General features: G+C 39.9%; 1 protein-coding gene across 1 annotated transcript in view; it reads left to right on the forward strand.

The window, feature by feature from the left end:
* The window catches only part of MACROD2 (mono-ADP ribosylhydrolase 2), an 869,266-nt gene that overhangs the window by 766,884 nt on the left and 80,904 nt on the right, over positions 1 to 21,478 (forward strand). Inside the window, exon 9 of the mRNA XM_062489395.1 lies at positions 11,231 to 11,312. Within this exon, the coding sequence (XP_062345379.1) occupies positions 11,231 to 11,312 (82 nt within the window). The remainder of the gene's footprint in view (positions 1 to 11,230; positions 11,313 to 21,478) is intronic.

Consider the following 21,478-nt stretch of genomic DNA (forward strand, 5'->3'; position numbering starts at 1 on the left):
CCAGTCACCAGCTCAAGTTCTTGAAGTGTTTGGGAATGAGTGTTTTACATCCAATTTGACTGACTTGCTGCTCACTGTTCCTCCTGACCTCCCTTTTGATCAACAAGAAACATGCAGAGGTTGCATTTAGGTCATGCAGCATGCTGGGACTCAAGCATTGCAAGATCTTACAAAAATAGCTCATCATTCTACAGTCACTATTTAACAAAAATTGCACTATTTTGTTACACCCGCGTGTTTCAGGCACAAATAGGGTGTACCTCTAGACATTCGGTAAGCAAATGATCCTGAGTTGATCTCATTTTTGAAAGAGACACTGGAGTGAGCATCCTAGGAATGGAAGTGGTTTTTCTAGCTGTACTGTAAATATAATAGCATCCTCTTTTGTCTGGTTCTCTCTTTTTCAGGTGACAAAAAGATTATCTCCAGCATTAGAATGAGACACATACAGCATTTAGGAAAATCAGCCTTTGTGCTTGGAAAATGGTCTTTAATAGCTTGCATTAATGAGATTAATTTGATCTCTAAATGACAAATAACTTAATCATATAACATTTTCTTCAATGAGAGAGATTAGGTAATATTTACATAAATAAGATTCAGTACAGGTTATAGTAAGATCAATAGTTTCAGAGCTGTTTCAAGTTATGCGATGTGACCTTTATTCTTGGGAAAGCAGGTCTGTTACCCCTTCACTTTGCTTCCACAACAGGCGTTTTAATCACCTCACTGGGTGGGAAATAGTAACTTTCTATACTAGTGTTATCTCTACCCATGCTCTTCTCAAACAGAGGCTATATTGAGGTGCTGGGAGGATCATTTGCAGTACATTGCAGGTTAGGTGAGCACTTTTCATCCCCTAAATGTGCAGCTTTTATGACATCTGATGAACTTTTGGAAACTTAGATGTAGTCAAAATTGGTGTCCAAGTGCTGCTGTCATCTTCCCAGCAGGGTGGGAAACATTTGATTGCAGTGACCCAAAACCCCTGTGAAATCATCAGCCTTTGTATAAAGAGTGACAAATGTGAACATTAATGGAGGATGAAGGTGAGAATGGTAAAATAAGTGATAACAAACAAGGGAAATACTCAGTGGGATTTTTCTTCTGGACTGGTCTCATTTACATTAGGTTTGAGAGACTTCATCAAATCATGTATTTTGAAAAGCTCTCTGAGGTGAAACTTTCTGGGTTTTAGATGCTTACATAATTTTGTATGTGGGAGTCATCTGTCCTCTTTTGATGAAAATACTTTAAAAAGTTGAATTTTAAACGAGCTTCATAAGATCCACACAGATTCTTTACTTTGTCAGTTATTTAGAAAATAACATGAAAACAGCTGGAAAGTCTCTCAGCCCCTGAGGGGGGTGAAACCTTTATTTAACCTCAGTGAGAAAATTGTTGCAGAGTTTAGCATGACTGCCATTTTACCCTGCCTGTAACAGTGCACTTAAAAAGTTGTTTAAACCATCATCTTCTTCCAGGAATTGTTTCTCCTGCCCTTTTTCTGCAGTTCAACTATTGTGCACCCTTCAGGAGCCTCAGCAACAGCAGTAAGGGAGCTTTGCTTTCCAGGACAATGGGTCCCCATTGTTCTTCCCTGCTGGTTCCCAGCATCATGCAGTGCTGCCTCCTCCTGGCACTGGCTCTAGCATCCAAACTTAATTTGCTCATAATTTAGCCCCTGGAACAATTTGCCCAGAGAAACTGTGTCTATCCCATTCCTGGAAGTATTCAAGGAAAGGCTGGATTGGGCCTTCAGCAGCCTGATCTGGTGGGAGACATCCCTGTCTGTGGCAGGGGGATTGGAACTAGATGATCTTTAACGTCTCTTCCAGTCCAAGCCTGTGGGTTTTTGATTCTCGCACCTGTCTGAAGTGTAGGAGGTAGCATTACTTGGTCTCTTTGTCTGGTTTCCAGGGCTGTTTTGTATTCAGAATCTTGCAGCAGCCACTAGGATAATGACAAGGAGGTGATCACATGTCCATATTCAAGCGTATTTTGGTTTCTGAGTAAGTAGTAATTCTCCTGCTGGCACTGGGAAGGAATGGGTATTTTGTCAGTAGATTTTATGTGGTACTGAAACAAAGCTGGTAAAAACATCAGAACCATGAGAATTTTCCAAAGTGTCATCTCAATCCAGCAAAGAGCTGAAGCACAAGAGTCTTGGGAATTAGTCTACCCTAGGTTCAGGGCCCAGACAGGATTAGGATGCTTGTAATGATAGGGAACTTTGGGATATTTAACTCCAACTTGTACTAAAAAGATAGTGAAAAATTGATGTTGTAAGGTAAAATGCGATGCAAAAACTTGGCTTATGGGATCTCAACACCCTGCTTGATTGTATGCCACAATTCCATCTTACTCAGCGAAGCTCCACAATGAGGGTATAATGATAACTCTAAGTAGGCTGATGATTTATCTCCTCCAAAAGGCATGGTTGTTGTAAAACTGCCTATCAGATATTTTCAGAGTACTATCCTTCACAAGCCCTTATTTAATGCAGTTATATTTGCATGCACACCCTCTCTTCCTATTTGCCATTTTGTCACTGAGATAGCAAATTACATTCATCAGAATCCATTCATTCCAGTGGTTTCGCTGAATAAAGGATTATCTTGGCTGTGTCAGCTGCCCTATGACTGGGAGCTGTGAAAAATGGAGGTCGCCTTCAGATATTCCAAACGTGTATCTTCAAAGGACAGTAGGTATTAAGCTGGAAAAGATTAATGGGCTTTATGTCATCGTGTTTGTGTGGCATAGGAGTGCATTGTGGAGATTGATGGCTCTCTTGGTAAAAACAAATGCATTCTTAAACTACTCTCCTGGCCCTTCCCTGACAAGTTTTAGTGACCATCAAAAGAAATATACTGAGACATTCCTTTAAATCCTAGGCTGGTTTTACAGGCTTTTTTCACCTTTAGGAAAATGAAAAACTTTTTGTAGTTGAGAACAAAACCACATGTGGACTATTAAGGACTAGTTATTTTATAGCCTCTCTGTGTTTATATTACCACTACAGGACTGTCACATCTTATTTGTCATATAATTGTGCAGTAAGTAACTGCATACACAAATATGACATACACAAATGACTGACAACAAAATTGTGAATTCCTGTGAAAAATGCTGTTACAATTTCTTGTTTGAGATCCTGGTTGGTTCTTTAGGACAACCATTCTGTTTGTCAGGCAGATGCTTTGTTCACACACAAAAAGTAACAGCTCAGCACAAAGAAGGCCAAAAGGGAAAGTTCTACCTGCCCTTGAATAATACACTGAATTTTAAAAGTATTGAAGGTATTCACAGAGTGAATTCTCTCACAAAGAATAAGTAACTTTTAAAAAAAGATCAATGTATAAGGGAAAAAGAGTTATCAGTATTGATTCACACAATACATGGATGCATCAAAAAGACATTTCCACCAGAGGAAAAGCAGTGGTGTGCAGTGAAGCTTGTGAACTTTGCATGTGACCATGGAAAGTCACATGATGGGGTTGTATTTTCTCTTCATCTGTAGCATCTTTGGTCAAAAGAGAACAGGAGGGAAAAACCCAGGGTCCTACTCCTGCTGTTCCTGTTTCCCTGTGACCTTGGGCACATCAAATCTTTACCAGCAGCAGGGATCTATCAGAGCTATCAAAAAACTGGAATACTGACCTGTGCTTGAGAACTGTGGATAAAAGTGGTTCTCTACTGCAAATATTTATGGGTTTTAATATGTTTCGGTTATATGGAGTTAGGCTTGGGCCATAGTGACAACTGCACTGGTGTATCTGGTACCTGTGTGATACTGGGACTACAAACAGCCCTCAGCTGTTGAATATGAGCATATCTGTAGGACCAGGCATAAAGGACAGGGAGAGACATTCTGGCCATATTTTAAATTTTTATTGAATTTCAGTGTTAAATGTTACTTCATTTTATTTTAGAGGCAGAAATTGCTGCAAAGCCTTACGTACTAGGATGTTGTTTGTATTAATATTTTAAGCTGGTAATAAATTTCTGGTGGGGTTTTTGGTTTTTGTTGTTTTTTGTTTGTTTTTTTTTTTTAAATTGCCTTTCGACTTTTAATTATCTTTCAATCCAAGCTAAATATGTGTTCCATCATGGAGTAGGATATTAAAGCTAAAGAAATAAAGGATATTTCTAATTCTGTTTTTTAACTACAGTAGGACCACAATAGAAACCATTCCACTCTGTGATAAGAATAAATAGTTTTATCATTAATATGGTTTGTACTTTTTTCCAGTGGCTAACTAAGTAATATAATAAGTGGCTAACTGAGTAAGAGTTGCTTCATCACAGCTAGTCCTCCACAGGTATTTGCTCTTGATGTGGTATTATAACTCTCCATTAATACAATTTCTTGCAAGAGGTTTTGCAGCAATGTAAATTTTTATTTAGGCTTTTGCTTTGGGTTCCAAAGAATCTCAAAATTCAAATCCATGGAAACCAGAGAGCACTGTCCGGAGAGAATACATTTCTCCCTGGATTGAAGGGTAACCAAGAGATGTCCTGTTTGCCTGAAGCTGGGCTCATTTGTATGATTGCAAGGTTAAGTAAACACAGGGTTTTTGGCTCAGGTCTGCTGTGGGTTTGAAGCTGTGCCAAGAGAAAAGTTCTTAAGGCAGGTGAATAGCTTTGTGAACATCATCACACAGTTTGTTGATTGTCAAAATCACTGTATCACCAGTCTGACACCTCTGCCCTGCTTAAATCTTGTTCTGAAGATGAAGGCAGCACCAAAGCTTTCTATTTGCCATAAATACATGACTGAAGTTCTTCTTAAGAGTAATTCTGCAATTATAGACCATGATGTCATACCAAAAGGAGCATGCAGTCAGCTAGTCTTCATGCTGTAATGTTTTTTGTGAATCTAGTAATAATACCAGGAGGCTGAATTTTAATTTACAGTGCTATGAAATTAGTATTTATAGGGTTTGAAGCACTCAACTTGAGAAAGTGTGTGAAAACTTCTGACTTCAAGCCTGCTGGTCTCCACGGGGAGATGCAGTCCTCTGTTCTTTTTGGTCAGACAGGCTGCTATCTGGACAGCTGGCCAGATGTTCATGGTGCTCAAGAAAGGCAGCATCTCTGGCAAAGTTGATCACAGCTTCTGGGAGGTATATGGCAGATGGCTGTGTTATTCTACAAAGCTGGTATTTCCATCTGTTGGTTGCAATAGGATTACCAGAGGATCAGATCAGGCAGAGGGTAGGCTAAAGGGGAGACTGTCAGCATCAAGAGAGAGAATCATCTTCCAGTTCTTTAGCAGGGCAGAGTGAGATGTTGGTCTCTGTACTTCTGTATGTAGTCAGTTCAGTGCATCAGCTCAGTTACAGGCAGAGAGGAACGCTGTCAGAAAAACAGAAAAGAAAGAGGTAGCAAATAGGTTCCCTGAAAATAAGCAAGAGGTATGGACTTCAAAAAAGAAAACTGAGCCCTTGTTACAGAAATATAAGAGATTTTACATCATGTGCAGGGACCAGCTAGAGCACTTGCAGCCTGGTCCTAGAGTGCATTAAAAATCTCTTACTCCTTATTCTGAGCTTCTCACAGCTGAGATTTTGATTCTGTGAGAGCATGCCTTGGAAACCTGACTTAGGTTGCTTTGTTCTTATGGGTCTCTACAAGGGAAGTTTTGCCAGGCAATGAAAGCTGACAGGGCTGCCCATGGAATCATGGTCCAAACAAAAGAAAATGTTCGACATTGTTGAATCATAAGAAGGTTTGGGTTGGGAGGGGCCTTACAGACCATCTCATTCCAAACCCCCTGCCTTGGGGGACTTTTACTAGACCAGGTTGCTCTAAGCCCCACACAACTTTGAACATTCAGAGCTCCTTTCTTAGGCAATGTAATCAAGGCATATTAATGGGTTCAGGCAGCTCTGAGGTGTGGCTGTTAAGGATATTTTTGAGAAAGTATATAACATTTAGGGTAATGAAATGTCTCTATCAGAAGTATTTGAATTCTTGAGGAAGCAAATGTTCTGCCTGGTGCTGCAGAGTATATGGTGCCAATCCAAGAATGCTGAAGTCAATGAAAAAAAAAAATCTCTGCTTTGCTTCACTGAGTTTGAATTAAGTCCATGGAATTTTGATAAACTAAAAATGTTTCTGCAAGCTTCTGGTGCTCACTTTTGCCTTCTGACAGTAGGTCCTAATGGGATCAGGCAGGAGTGTTTCATGAAAGGGATTTGCTATGCTGACAAAGAACAAAAAGCTGCTTCCTCCTCTTTGTGTTGTATTATCATTCATTTGATTTGGCATTGGAAAATATTTTTTGCAAGTTCTCATTGTTTTTCTATTGTGTATTTTCTGGTAAGATTGAAGTGGTGATGAAACTTTTTGCTGCATATAAAAAGCAGTCACTTCCTGCTAGGTAAATGTCTTGGTGCTGGAGACATGCATGAAGTACTTGGGAGTGCTGAAACACACTTGGGTTTGTTTTCATTGCAAACTGTTATTTTGTTAGGACACAGGGTGGCAGTGACATGGAAACACTCATAATATGAAACAGTCTAGAGAACCTTTTGATCAGTGTTCTACTTCAGATTTGTGTTGGCTATGTCCAGCTTGGCACTTGGGTATATATACAGCTATACCTATGAAAGCATTTGGCGTGTCCTGTGGATTGTGCTTGGCAGAAACTCTTTGAAGCAATGCATAGGTGCACAGCCAGGTGTTCCTATCCCCTAAGCAGGGAAATAGGAATTTCCTATACCTATTTCTAGAATTCCTATTTCTAGATAGCCAGGGGAATCACACAACCTGCCCGAGACCACAGCAAAAGAGCTGAGATAAAAACATAGATATTTTTTGATGCTAAAATATATAGAGAATCACAGACAGGCTTGGGTTAAGCCAGAGACCTTAAAGTTCACCTCATTCCAACCCCCCTGCCATGGCCAGGAGCACCTTCCACTAGACCAGGTTACTCACAGCCCCATCCAGCCTGGCCTGAAACACTTCCAGGAATGGGACATCCCCAGTTTCTTGGGCAACCTTTGCCAGGGCTTCACCACCCTCATTGTAAGGAATTTCTCCCTAACAGCTATTCTTCTCTTTTTAAAACCATTCCCCCCATCCTATGTCCTTGGAAGAAATCGTGCTCTTTTTTATATAGATAGAGGTGTAAACTCCTACTACAGCAGCAGCTGCATGCAGTGCTGTGCATGTAAACATGCAGTGTCCTCCTACACACTGCAGGGTAGTAGAGGGCAGGGTCCTTTAGGACCAGTGTAAGGGACCCTCAGTAGCTTTCCATCATTCCTGTGGGTGTTCCTGAGCACTCACCTGCCCAGCCTTATGTGGAGCTCTCACAGACTGTCTGTGGTCTGTGAGTGAGCTCACCCAAGGTGCAGCAACTCACCAATAAATTGAAAACTCACAACATGTAAAGTGCTCTCAAAGCCACCAACTAACAAAACCCCAAAGATTAAAAACCAGGAAGAAATATTTTGCCACTTTCTTTGCCCTTTATAAGATCTGTGCTGCTGGTATTGGACCAACTGTGCTTTTATACGCATATCTCGTGAACTGAAAACACCAGTGGAGATGTTTTCAGTTCATGAGATATAGCTGTATCCTTCTAAAACTCTGGTGTTAGGGTCCATTCTACTGCAAAAAAAAATGTGTCCAAGGCCATCTGAATGAGGGTTGGAGGAATAAGATCTAGTGGAAGTTGGTCTTGCCCATGATGGGGGAATTAGAACTGGATTATCTTTGAGATCCCTTCCTACCCAAACCATTCTGTAATTCTGAAAAAATAGTCTGAATCCTGTAAGCCCTGCATAAGTTTATTAATTCTTATCAGGTGCTGCTAACAAAACCACCTGGAAGCTATCTCCATCAAAATTAAATAAAACCTGGCAAGGAAAGCAGGTAAAAAAAAAAGGCAAAAAAAAAAAATCAAATGCACTCACAGCCTTGAGCTGTGAAGGTGCCTAAGTGAACAGCTCATGCATTTTAACTCCCTTCTTCCTGTGCTGCAGTGCTCTTGATTTTGGGGTTCTTTGATCCACCTATTCATGGCTGCAAAGTGAGCAGAATTTAATAAAGCTCTGATAGGGCATGGTCGATTTTAATACCAGCCTTCAAAAAAGAGCTGTCAGTCAGGGATGAGCTTTAATACCTTCAATCTGGAACTCCTTTACAGTTCTGCTGCAGTCGAGTGATGCTTGGTCAGCAGTGGAGGAGCTGGGTATCTGCAAAAGGCACTGGGGGTTATCTGGGCACTGTCAGGGGAGTCCACAGGAGCTATTCCTCACCCTCTCTAAAGGGGTAGTGTAATGAAAACTGGAATTTCCAGGCCACATGAGAGGAGGGATTTCTTTGTTGAATAAGGAGTGGCTTTCTTAACTGCACACCCCAGAAATCCTGCTGAGCTTTTGAGGGCCAGCAGGCAAAGTAGTTTGATAGTCACTTAAGGCAAAGAAACCTTTCCTTATTGTAGCTGGAATGAGCATAGTGAGGACAAAGGCTTTCCCTACCTAATCTCAAGTTATTTTCACTGGGGATGTTAGATAAAATAGTCAGTGACTGGCAGAATGATAGAATAGGGGTTAATTTCAGATTTACTCTCTGCCAATACATACCATTCAATCAGATAAACACAGGATTTCAGCTGTCATCACAATATCTTATGCATACTTAAAAATAGAGCAGTTTTTCTCATGTCAAGAAGAAATGGAACAGGTTTATATATAGGATGTGTACAGTCAGGAGGCTAGAAATTTTGAAATAGTCTGCCAATTCTAGAGAGATTCTCTATTTTTAAATTAAGGAATTCTATTAGCAGTAGTAGAAATTCTCATGGAGAAGTTTTATCATTGCCAGCTGCACTGAATAAATAAAAGTAAAGGGAACACCTTGAGAAGTTGGACCATAGAGAATGAGGCAGATTTCTGTAAGATCTTCAGCAGAGAATATGACAATGTAGAGATTCAGAAGCTTCTCTGTGTGCAAATATCCTTCCTTCTCTGCTTTATACCTTTCCATCCTTGCTGTTTTGTCTGTTCTGGTTCATTGGGCCTATCGCTTTTAATGCTTCAAAATCTGCAAGGCAGAGAGGGAAGATGACAATCTAGCAACACCCCAGCAATATCTTAATCTAATTTTCACAAGAAATGTAATTTAAGCATTGCTGATTAAAGTCTGCCTCCTGAAAACACCCAACTTAGGCAGAGTCATAGAATAGTTTGGGTTGGTAGGGACCTTAAAGATCATGTCAAACCTCGTGTAGGTAAAAAGCAACACTTCTTGGCAATGGTTATGAATTTGTGAGTATGGAGATGAGTATGGCTTTTTGGCTTGAGCACATAACTAGTATTTGGGTTTTTAATTATATCCCTTTTAAACAGTAGCTAATGCCATGGTCCTGAATATTTTTAAGATCCAGCCTGGTTTGTTTACGAGGGATGCACAGAACACCTTGGCTCTATAAGCATCATATGAGCAGACAGCAGCAGGCAGTTTCCTTGCTGAAAAATCTGCCAGTAGGCTTCTCTGTTCTGCCCTGTTGCCTTCTCTCCTGCTCACAAGCCTCCTTCTTGCTTAACAGTGACTTATCTTGTACCTTCAGTCTCATAGAGTGTCATAGAATCAGTAAGGTTGGAGATTTCCAAGGTCTTCACATTCAAATGAATTCCACTTTTCCCACTAACCCATATTGAAAAGTTCCACATATACCCATTTTTTTATAATTTCTAGGGATGGGAACTCCATTTTGTCCCTGGGGAGCCTGTTCTAGTGCTTAGCCGTTCTTTCAATGAAGAAATTTTTCCAAATATGGAACCTGGACCTCCCCTGGTGCAACTTGAGGCCATTACCCCTCGTACTATTGCTAGTTGTGGTATTATGTATGTAGTCTGTTCATTCAGGTTTTGTCATCACTTTTCATTCTGATATGTCCTTGTTAGTAGCTGCTGGTATTTTCCAGCATAACTGGTGCTTGCCTGCTCTCATCCCCTTCTGTATTCTACTGGGCTGCACCAAAGTGAGCTCAAAAATTATGGTCTGAGCTGTTCAGCATAACACTGTCTTTGCAGCCAAGGCTGGGACTTCATTTCTAAGACCAGCTGCAGGAAAAGGACAGTATTTTCTGCTGAAGATAAGGGAAGGAATTCACATCCTGAGAGCATTACTCCCACTGTTTCCCTGCAGGGAGGAAGCTTATGATTTTTATAGCACATGCAAAGACACTCTTGAGGAGTTCTGCTGTGACAGATTGTCCTATTGCCCATGGAGATTCCATGACAGCCTAAGATGCCAAATTTCCTATTGCTTAGGCTCCATCCATTTGTGGTTAAGCGCTTATGCACTTCAGAGGAAGAAATGATTACTGGGTTGCAGGACCCTCAGCTCAGCTGTAAGAGGGTATTTTGTTTTCCACAGCACCCCTCCAAGCTGGGTTTTGGCTACAGAGGCATTTTGTGCTGGGCAATGCAAGGAAATAACACAAAGGTATTGCAAGCCTGAAGTCCGGTGTGGGTGTTTTTCAGCCTTAAAGCCTTTAGATTTCTTAGATTTAGCTTTTTTATTGTTTTTGGTTTGTTTCAGAGAAGCTTTTCACATACAGTGATCTCCCAGAGACTTTATTTGAACTCATTGGTGGGTGGTGCATACATTATGGGCTGTGATTTCATTGATATGCTCAGCCTCACTAAGTAGATGGCATATTAAATGTTTTATTTACCCTGTGTGCTGCCTGTCATCTAATCAGCTTTTGTGTTTCTGCTGCATTGTGTTTGCATTATAGTGAGAATAAGTGGTTTCATGTAAATTAAAACCGCATGAAACCTTTTAAAGCCATTTAAAAATACTAAATGGGTTTGCAAATAGGTTTGTCGGACAAGGATTGGAAAAAGACCTCTTTGCTTACCTATTTACTCTTCTGTATGCTTATTAGAAGTCCCCATGTGACTTTTTCATCAAACATTGCATCCCAGTTCTCCTCTGGAATGCCAAAGTCATTTATACTATGCTTGAGAGCAGTTTGCATAAACAGGAGGCAGTTAACAAAGAATACAATTGCGAGCTGCAATTCCAAAGGTTATATTATAAATTACAACACAGATGTACAATAAAGTCAAGACATGCAGCCCTGTTTTCTTGCTTGCCTGGAGCATAAAATCACGTCTGCTTAAAAGTTTATTTGCCTTTATTGACTGTTATTGCCAATATGGATGATTGTGATGCTTGCACTGAATAATTTTGTTTCTTACAGGTGGATCGTATCATCTTCTGCGTCTTTTTGGAGGTTGACTACAAAATTTTCAAGAAGAAAATGGGCGAGTTTTTCCCTCTAGGTATGTATAATAATCAAGTACCATTTGGCTTTTTTAAAGTCAAACACAGCAAAAATGCAACAGTTGGCATATTTTCTTCTTTCCAAAGCCAAATACTGAAATGTGAACTTTCTTTAAAGACCAACTGCACATAGAGGCTCTGATCCTGGACAAATGCATTTAACTACAGTCTAATACTGTTTTTGTATGCTCACTACAGCTAATCTCTTCTTTCCATGTTGTATGTGTATCTTTTCACAAAACTTGGTGCATGGCGCTGGCTCTCTTGACTCTTAAGAAGGAAATTATTTGCAGTAATGTATAGAGCTCCTAGTGTATACTGCTTTTCCATACACTTTGTACAAATTTTGGTCTTCCATTAACAATGCTGGTAAGGTTTTTCTGGGTCTGAGAAGATACTGCAGGGGTTAGAGCCCAACTTTGTCTGAATGAGGACTTTAAACTTTAGCTGTCCCTGTGTAAGAATGAATGGGAGAAATATGGCTCTCACTGGAGCACTTGGGAAACGTTAGCCATTCATCTTGGATTTCACACAGGAGGTTGCTTTCTAGATTTAAGGAAACCTGGTAGTAAATTTGCTAATCCCCTTCCTCCTAGAAACCTGTGATTTATTTTTATCGTACATCATTAGAAATCTGCTCTCCATAATTTTATCAACCGTAAAACTCCTCCCATTTTATTTTGCTTTGTGCTTACATCAGTCCAACTATGTGTGAAAAGTTCCAGATTTTAGTGCTTTGTTTTATCTCTCAATACTCCCCCATGCTATCTGTCTAGTGGAAATAGCCCTGGAGTAATAGGAAGCAGAGCTTTGATATGTTCAGTCCCATTAATTTTACAGGACTGTGTTGTCACTGTAGCCGCAGATGTTTTTTTCCTTTTGCTTTGTCTGGTAGCATGGAAATTGTGATATTTTTGTCTCATCTCACTAGAACAAAGCTTTTTTGTAGATGACTTTGTAATTGCTGATTTGCAGTGATTGGCAGCTGAAAGTTGGACCTATTGGATTATTCAGTTAGCATCAAATGATGTCTAACCATTTAATAATATTTTTGTCTGGAGCACACTGAACATGCATTTCAAGAAGCTGCATTTGTGTGTAATCCATTCATTGACTGACTATTTTTTGTCAGCATTCCCAACCCAAAGAATAAAGTGGCAGTACCCTGCCTACTATTGCTGGCTGTGTTATTGCCCTTGAGATTAAGTGAGAGATGAATATAGCATCAATTTGTCAACAAATCAAGAGTATTAATTCTCACTTTCATACCTAAGGCCTTGGAAATCATGATGTAAAGCCTGGTATTGTTTCTATAATTGTAAAACTCACTTGGGTCTGAAAGTTTGAGAGACAGGAAGCTGCTTCAGAGCTGTATCATGACAAGCTCAAAGGCAGAAAGACTGCAAATTGGAAGATTTATTTCATTTGTATTTTTTTAAAACCTGACATTGTTGAACTCCTGTTTACAAAGAACCTGTGCAGCTGGGTCTCGTGCTATAGAAAACCATATAACTGCATTATACCACATTATGTAGATGATCTGCCATACATAGTTTTAAAAGCATGTTTATTCTCATGTACGTAAAGGTTTTATGATTTTTTTTTCTCAAGCTAAAATTGGGATTCTGATATATGTCCACAGACAGGTGGTCATGGTAGGGACCCTCTAAATCCAGGGTTTTGCATATGTGGCTATAAAAAAAAAGATTAATCCAAAATTTACTGTCCAAAGAAAGTTTAGTTCTCAGTATCGGAAATTTAGATAGATTATTATAGGATTAGGTATAGATTATTAAAATACCTTAGGACTCATTTTCATAAACTCCTGGTTGCAATTTTTTCATAAGTAATGATTCTGATTTTGATACACCTTTATGTTTCTGGGCATCTGCTGTCTGATTAGCTAGAGCCTTAAAAGGAACCAGTTTAGCTCTAGAACTTTATTCGCAATGAAGGATTTCCTGTGGGTGAATCAGTAGCTGGGATTCAAGAAGTTTTTATTTTAGTATTTTATTTTTAGTGTCTAAATCTTCAACTTGTGAGGAGACAGGGAGAGGCAGGACTTTCTTCCCAAATGACTCTCCTATAGCGTTTCCTGCACAGAAGACTTAGATAATGTGGATTTTTGTCAAGGAATTAGCAATTGCCTCTACCTTTGGCAGTAAAGTCCTGATATTTTTACTGTAGAAGAAATTTATGACACTGGTGTTTTTGTTTTGATTTAAATGAAATCTAATAATTTAGTGAAATTAAAGTCTTTAAGGGTAGACTTGCCCTAAATTTAAATTGGTAGGACACCATCTAAACACTCACAGGAGTGAATAACACTGAGGCATTGCTTTAAACTTAGAGAAAAACCTTCAAGGCATTTTAAAAGTGCATCTTGCATTCAGAAACATTGTGAAATATATCTACTTCAACAGATGTGGACAAAAATGCTTAGAAAGAATATATTCATTGAATTATATACAGAAAATAGCTATTACTTTAAACCCACTGCATTAATAAATCCAAAAAGACATGCAAATGCTTGAGCTAGTCAAGTGATAATGAAATAAAGCTAGAATTACACCTCAGTGCATTAGAGTAAGTGGAGTATAGATATAGGGAAATTGTTCCATTAGTTGAACATATCATTAGGCCTATTTTGCAAGTGGAATGCCAAAGAAATTAGTCAAGTAATAATATTGATATCAAGACAACTGCCAAGAGCCTTGTCATTTTCAAACTTTAAATATATAAGGTGAGGAGACAGACTTGGAAGTAATATCATCTCTTAGCAGTGTAACAAAGTTGTGCAGTAACAGAGCAATTGTAACTGTCTCAGCATTTCTGATTCAATCTCAGTGATTACAGAAGCCAAGCCAGAGCCAGCAGGCTCCAAGAAGGATCAGAGCACCACTTATCTTTACTTCAGACATAGGTTCTCATGTCAGTCCTGTCCAGGAAAGTCCTGGTTTGGTTAAGCAAAGGGTCCTAGTCAAGGCAGAGTTTTCTGTTGATCCCCTGGGGTTTTGCTGAGAAGATTTTGCATATTCTACTAAGAAAAGAACAGTAGAAAGAACAACTTTATTTGGTTAAGATGGATCACTTTTTAAATCTATTAAACAGTGCCACAGTGGCAGGTTTTTTCTTTTTTATTAATTGAGTCCTATCTCTTTGTGCAATGACATAGCCCAGCTATTCTCCCTTCACCTATTTTGGAGCACCCTCTTTACTTAAACTGAGAGGATATATTTCAGGCAAATAAAATATCTTTGTCTGTAGTTCTGGCTCATATGTGTAGTTCTTACATTGCTGGATTCATTGCTATTAGTAGTATGAGTGAGTTTTCTGGGAAAGGAACTGCTACTTAGATAATTTTTTCTTTTGGAATGCATTGTTTCTTCTAACAGAACTCTATTGTTTCTTCTAACAGAACTCTATATGGAGTCCAGACATTAGGCATTACTTTTCTTGCTAACTATACATATTTATAAGACTTACCAGAAAATGGACTTCCCCTTGAAGAGCTAGATTTGCCAACATTTACCTTGGAGTGATACATACTTCTAGGATTCTATACGTAGTAGGAAAATTAAGAGCATTTGTAAACAGTTGCCAGTTGGAACAAAGATACCTTTTTTCTTTTCTTCCAATATTCTAAGTACACAAAGCTACTTAATATATCAGACAGTCTTGTAAGGACCTTTGGCAAATGCTTATTTTTCATGGTGGTTGTCATATATTATAAATAGTTTATCTTCAATTGTAATGTTTAAAGTATTTCTAAATCTACCACCTGTTACCAGTGGATTGGAGAGGAGAAACATTTTTTTCTGGAAATGTTTTTAGACAAAAATAAAACTATAAAAGGGACGTCCTGTGAAGCTGCAGCATCCAAGGTTATTTTATTTCTTGCCGCTTTAAACAAAGTAACAAAATTACTTCACTAAAACCTTACAAAGATTTTTGGAGAAAGGATGTTTGCACTTTCACTAGGCCTGTTGACAGATGGAAGGTGCATGCTTTTAGACTCATGTCCTTTTAGAGCCAATGAAAGGATGCTGAGCCCAAGAGGTTATTTTGTTTGTTTGTTTGGGTTTTTGTTTTGTTTTTGTTTTTTTTTTGTTTTTGTTGATTTGTTTTTGTTGTTTTTGTTTGTTTGTTTGTTTGTTTTTTTGTTGTTGTAGTTGGTTTGGTTGGTTTGTTTTTGTTTTGTTTTGGTTTTTTTCATTTTTTGAGCCATTATCTGTTGGTGTTAGGAGAAAGAGGGATAGATTGCTTCATCTCTTGAGAAAACTTTCTCTTCCCTCTGTTGCAGGTTATGATATTTAATGCATTTTCTGCTTTCATCCTGGTTGATGAAAACACTGTTTCCCCTATCCGAACCCTATGGATGAGAGCTACTGCCTTATAATAATTCTGTTACTTCAGGAGGATGCACAGCATCCTGCTTGTGCATAAAATGTGCAAATATATTACAATTGCAGAAGAAATTCATTGTTAAGAGATCTCCCAGGCTTGGAATCAAACTGGAAACTCTCTAACTGGCTGAATGAAGGCCTTTGTATTAAAAAGGCCAATCTCTGCACTAATACGTGAGTGAACTCCTAAGCAGGGTCTGTAATTCCTGTACTGGTATTGAGAGGCATTGCTCTCTGCTTACTATGGCAGACTGCACTGGGGCTGGAGCAGTCCCCTGCATGAGCAAAGGAGTCATAAGTTAGCCCTTAGTAAGTAATGCAGTATCAAATGGATAATTCATCTGATAAATTTAGCCTCTCTATTTGCATTTGTAGCATTCATGAGCCAGTTCATTTCCATAATTCATCACCTGAATGTATTCCACAAAATATTTTTCATGGGCTTTATTTTACTCTGTGGAGAGGTGCCAAGCAGTTTACTGGAAGTGCCCAAAATCCTTTATGAGAGGCTTCACCTGGGCAACAATTTGCCTCATAAGTCACAAGGCCCTGGTTTTCTGAGTGGTTCAGGCTGGACTATAAAGGCCACCAGAGCTTGTGGCCCAACAGAAATGTCCCTTAGGGAGTAAGATTTGGGGGAGTTTGATATGTCCTTGGTTTTCTTCTCCTGATCAGTAAGGGCCTTCCTAAATGTTTTGGTTGGAGCTGCTTTTCCTGTCTCCATGCAGGTTTTCCAAGTTGTCTTCACAGCTGATGAACGCCTGTGATCTCACAGAGTGAAGCTGGAAGCAGTCAGACCATTCTATTACTCTCTTCACTGCTTTCCCTCAGAAAGCTTGCAAGGTGCTGTCTTGCTTCCCTGGCCCCATAGTTCCAAAGGAGCTGTTGTATTTGGTTTCTTAGGGGACTTTGATTTTTTCTGCCTCATTAAACTTTTGTCTTGTCCCTTGGAGATCCTGCTTGACTTTTCAGATGGTGACTGTGCCATGACCATGCATCCCTTTCTTTTCCAGAGCTGTGCATCAAGCCATTGAGAGTCAACAAGGGTATCCCTCAGTATTTATGCAGTCACAGCCTTCCAGCCTGCTCTGGATTCCATGCCAGCATTTAACATTGCCCTCATATTCCCCATCTTGTGTTGAGGGAAATGAGTGAGGATTTTTTTGGTAGAAGGTGGCAGACAGCAGTTGGTTTAGAGAAGTTATGGCACACTGATGTTTTCATGAGAGTGCAAAATGCTCTCTGCATCCCCTTGAACTGTCTTTATATTGGAAGATGTCATACTCAAATGGCTCCTGCAGGGCCCCTTGCTGAAGGACTTAATTCAAAATAGCTGGGGAGAAGCACAGCCTCACTGTTTCCCCTGGTGGTTCCTTGGCTCTCAGCAGTGGAGGCTTCCAAGGAAGCACTGCTGAGGGAGCTGGGGGAGCCTATGTACTAATATAGGATCTTGGCTTTGCTCTAGTTCTCTCCCACAGCACCTTCAGACCCTGATAAAGTAACCATTGTACCCATCCAGTGTAAACAGGTTGCTGTAAAAATTGTTTTTAATCCAAAAGTTTAAAATAGCCATGATATTTAAAATACCTGTCCATTTTGAAACCTGTCTGGAAACACCTTACCCAGAAAATCTCACTTAAAGCTAAATGCGCTCATAAAACTTTAAACCAAAATTTTCCTATTACTTTCTGTCTTTATTTGTCATGGTAAAGACAATGGGACCATAACCTACAAAACTGTTGTTGTCAGGAGCTTTTGCTTTGCTAAATGGAGCCTCATCTTCTTTGCTTCTTTGCATCTTGTAGGGATTTTTCTTGTCTCCTTTTGTGAGACCGACAACAGAGCCTGCAATCAATCCAGAAGTCTGGGAAAATGGCTGTTTCTATGTATTTGTCCACTCACTCAAAATCCATGAGTGTTCCAGTTCCTGGGAGACACCTGTATAGGAGCTGCATTGAAATAGCAAAGTGGAAGGTGGATGAGGGTGCCCTTGAAGGTACAGGGGTCATTTAGATGCAAGGATCAGTTTGCTGTGCATGATAACAGCATGGGGAAGCACAGGAAGATGATAAGCCTGGCAATTAGAAAGGTGAATATGAAGCAGATATTTAGCATCTCTTGTAACAAAAGGAGTGTAAGGTGTTCCAGGAAATTATGAATCTGGATGAAAACAAGCAAAAGGAAGTAGTTTTTCACCCAACATACAGTCAGGGTCTAAGAGTACTTGATATGAGGTGCTGCAGAGCCTGTAGGTCATAGTCTGTGTGTAACCTTAGGCTCAGGGACTGACTGAGATAGAAAAGTGTGTTGCTGTTCTCTTCTGCACTCAGCCCTTCACACATGGATGCCTGGCACCAGAAAATGAACAAGCAGCGTTTTCTGTTTAATACATTATGTGAATGCATCTTTGATCAGGAATCTATTCTTCCTATTCTCTTGGGTATTGTGGCATCTCATTAAAGCATTCCATGCACATTTTATGTCATCATCAAAAATACCCTGTCCTCTCTGGCCACAGACTCCAAATGACTTCATGTGCTCAACTGCTTCTTACTTCCAAGGATGCAGTTAAATTTGGGGTTGTCTGATTTGGTTGCCTCTGCCATAGGTTACTGATGAGATGTTAGAAGCTTGTATTTGCAGATGCATGACCATATGCAAAACATGCAATTTTGTGTTTGACTACTAGATTAACAACCATTTTAGCACTTGTGTAAACTAAATTTTGTTATTTTCAGTATTTTAGGGCAGAGAGAAAACACGGAATAGGTCATTTTTTAAAAGCTGGTACCTGTTTCCCCAGGGAGTGCATTGCTCCTTTTATGTAAGGTAGAATCATCAGCAAAATAGAAGTCCAAATCTGATCCTGGTGTGAGTACCATTTCCTTCACTGGACTAAGGTTGTCCAGTTCTCTCCCTGTAGGAATAGCAGTTATTGCATAGTCTGTATGCAGCTGAGGTTCATATGCTTTGTAGGGTTTGTATTTTACAGCAGATCAGATATATGGTACATAAAAGAGGTCATGGGTGTGATGACAAAAAAGCCCCAGTGCCTGACTTCTTTGGAGATTGGTAGTAAGGATTTCTATTTGATATGGCTTCAAAAGCTACAAATACATTCTGCATTTTGTGAGGCTCCAGTATTGTGAGACTGGTGTTACTAAGCAACACAGGAAGGAAACCGGCACTACTGCTGCAGCATGGCCAGGATGTACAGAGTGTATCAGTGGAAGTTTCGTTATAATTAGACAAAAAAATTTAATGAAACTTGCTCAGAATCAGGTGGAGGTTTGTGTAGTATGGTCTGCATGCAGGATTGCATGATGAAAGGATAGAAATAGGATCAAAAGAAGTCCTGTTTTTACTTCCAAATCAGAAGAATGCACCTTATTTTTGCTAAAGATCTTTTTGTTTTATCTTTTTCTTTTTTTTCCCCCTTCATCTTAGGAGCACTGAGGATGAGAAAAAGTTTTATAGAAAATAAAACTTTTTACTAGGAGAGAAGAGTCAGGTCTCTTTGAGTTGATCTCATCTGCCAGAGATTTCCAAACATGATTTTCCTCAAAGAAAATACTGCTCTTTTTTGTGCTATTTTCTGTCACATTTTCTCAGTGGAGAACTGAGTTGGAGGAATCGAAACAACTGAAAGAGCTTGGGAGATCCTGGGTTATTGCAAGCCTCATAAGTGTGTTTGGGCTTCAAGAAAACTTCCTGTGTGGCACACTGTGCTACAACAACATTAACTCTTACGCTGAGGTGGACATAAAGACTGTACACTGTCATGAAGCTCCTTTTGGGTATCAGCAGTGGTTGTAAGTCCCCAAAAGAACTGATTTCTCAGTTACTAGGTATTGTAAATATCTACGAAATATGATTATGAATCTCCCTAAGGCTGTGAAGGTGATCATGCAGTCAGGTGGTTGAAGCTTTGGGATAAAATTTTGGAAAGAAAGGTGTGGGAGAGAGAAATACAGACAGTGAGAACCTGCTTGGTCTTTTCAGCTGCTGAAATTCTATATCATGATTTATATGGTTTGCCTCAGGTGGGCAACCTTCCCTGAACTCCTGGCTGCTCTGAGACTGGACACAAAAAGTTTTTCAAGACTGACCTGAAATTGGATCCATTTTTCTCAAAGGTGTGAGACTGCTGAGCTGCTCCTCCTCTGCAATCCCAGTGGAAATAGTATGGGGAGATCATGGAATACATGCTAGGAAAATGCTTGATGGTGGAAACTTTACGGTCCAGACCCCTATTTTTGCACTGCAAATAAGCTGAAGAGGATGGCTGAATCTTTCAGTGCTGAAATTTTGGGGGGTTATTTTGGTTTGAGCTTTTATTTTAAGACATCAACACTATGATCACCAATTTGTCATTTCAGTATCCTGTACAGTTCTGCCCATGTCATTGCTATGTTTGGCAGAGAGGAATGTTCATACAAGCTGAAGTGGGGATTTTAATCCATTCCCATAGTGCTCTCCCAGTTCTCCCCTGGTTATGGACAGGACATGGAGCCATGCTTGCAAGGAGGAACAGACTGAGACATTGAGACTGAGGTTGACTAGAAATAGGGGAACATCTGGAAATAAGGAAGCTGCAGAAAATGCTGATTTAAAAACTCCTCAGGGATGCAGTTAGGCAGCTGAGGAAAGATTAGAGGGAGGCTCGGAGGAGCCAGCAGCATGCACTGCTGTTGGGGAGTGCCAACAGCCCAGGATGCCGGACCTGAACACAGATGAGGCAGCAGCCTCCTGCAGCTCTCATGTAAGGGCTTCTCAGTGCACAGTGTTTGTACCGTGCTGGCTTTCTGCATGCTAACCTGAAGGAGAATGCAAATGGAAGCGTGAGCAACAAGGAGGAGATGGTTTAATGGGAGCAACAAGGAGGAGGTGGTTTAATGGCTCTGGGGATTAGTGGTGGCATTTAGAGCCTTTCACCTCTCTGTTCCTAACATAAATCTTAACACGGATTGATGATTTTAGCCATCTGGTTTGTGTTTGCTTGTATGCCACAGGCTGGGAGACAGGGAAACAACCTGACCAGCAAGGCAAAACAAAAGGATCTGACAGAAGTCATCCCCTTCTTCTTTGTTAGGAAGAGCAGATATGGTGTAATTATTCCATTTCCCAAAGCTCAGCAGATAATAAGGGAGAGGGCAATGAAAGAGCCACAGGCATCACTTAGTGAATGACTCCAGCAGGGAGCCTGTGGCTTACACAAAAGCTTATGCTTTGACACCTTGCTCCCAAATGAAAAGTGCTCTGATCTCTAGAGATATAGTTACCCCTATAGCCTGGGAGTTAGAGGGAGATTTTCAGTCATAGGTTGACTTTCAACTGTAAATTATTTTGTACTTGAGTGGAAATTTCTCCTACACATCACCCATTTAAAGCCTTAATTTTATGTAGTATATCTCAATTATACACTGGAAAATTTTGCACACATTTTGGATTAAAAGGTTTTCTTGTCTCCCAGGCCTTCTAAATACTAATATGACTTTTCCTGGGGATGACCCTTTCTGGTAGTCACTGTTAGTTTTTCTCTCACTCCAGACGGCCAGGTCAGTCATTCCTTTTCTAACAAAGTCATCTTGGTAGAACTTCCTAAAATCCAGGGCTTTAATGGGGAAGCCATGTGAAAGGTCATTGTTCTGCTTCTCCAGCTAGAGGAGTAACCAAGTGTGGGTAGATGTGTGCACACACTAGAGCATGTTTTGCTAGTCAATTATTTTTCAGCAGCTCTCAAGTGAGGGTGAGAGGCA

The sequence above is a fragment of the Cinclus cinclus genome, chromosome 3, assembly GCF_963662255.1.
Source record: "Cinclus cinclus chromosome 3, bCinCin1.1, whole genome shotgun sequence".
In the NCBI taxonomy this organism is placed as follows: Eukaryota; Metazoa; Chordata; class Aves; order Passeriformes; family Cinclidae; genus Cinclus; species Cinclus cinclus.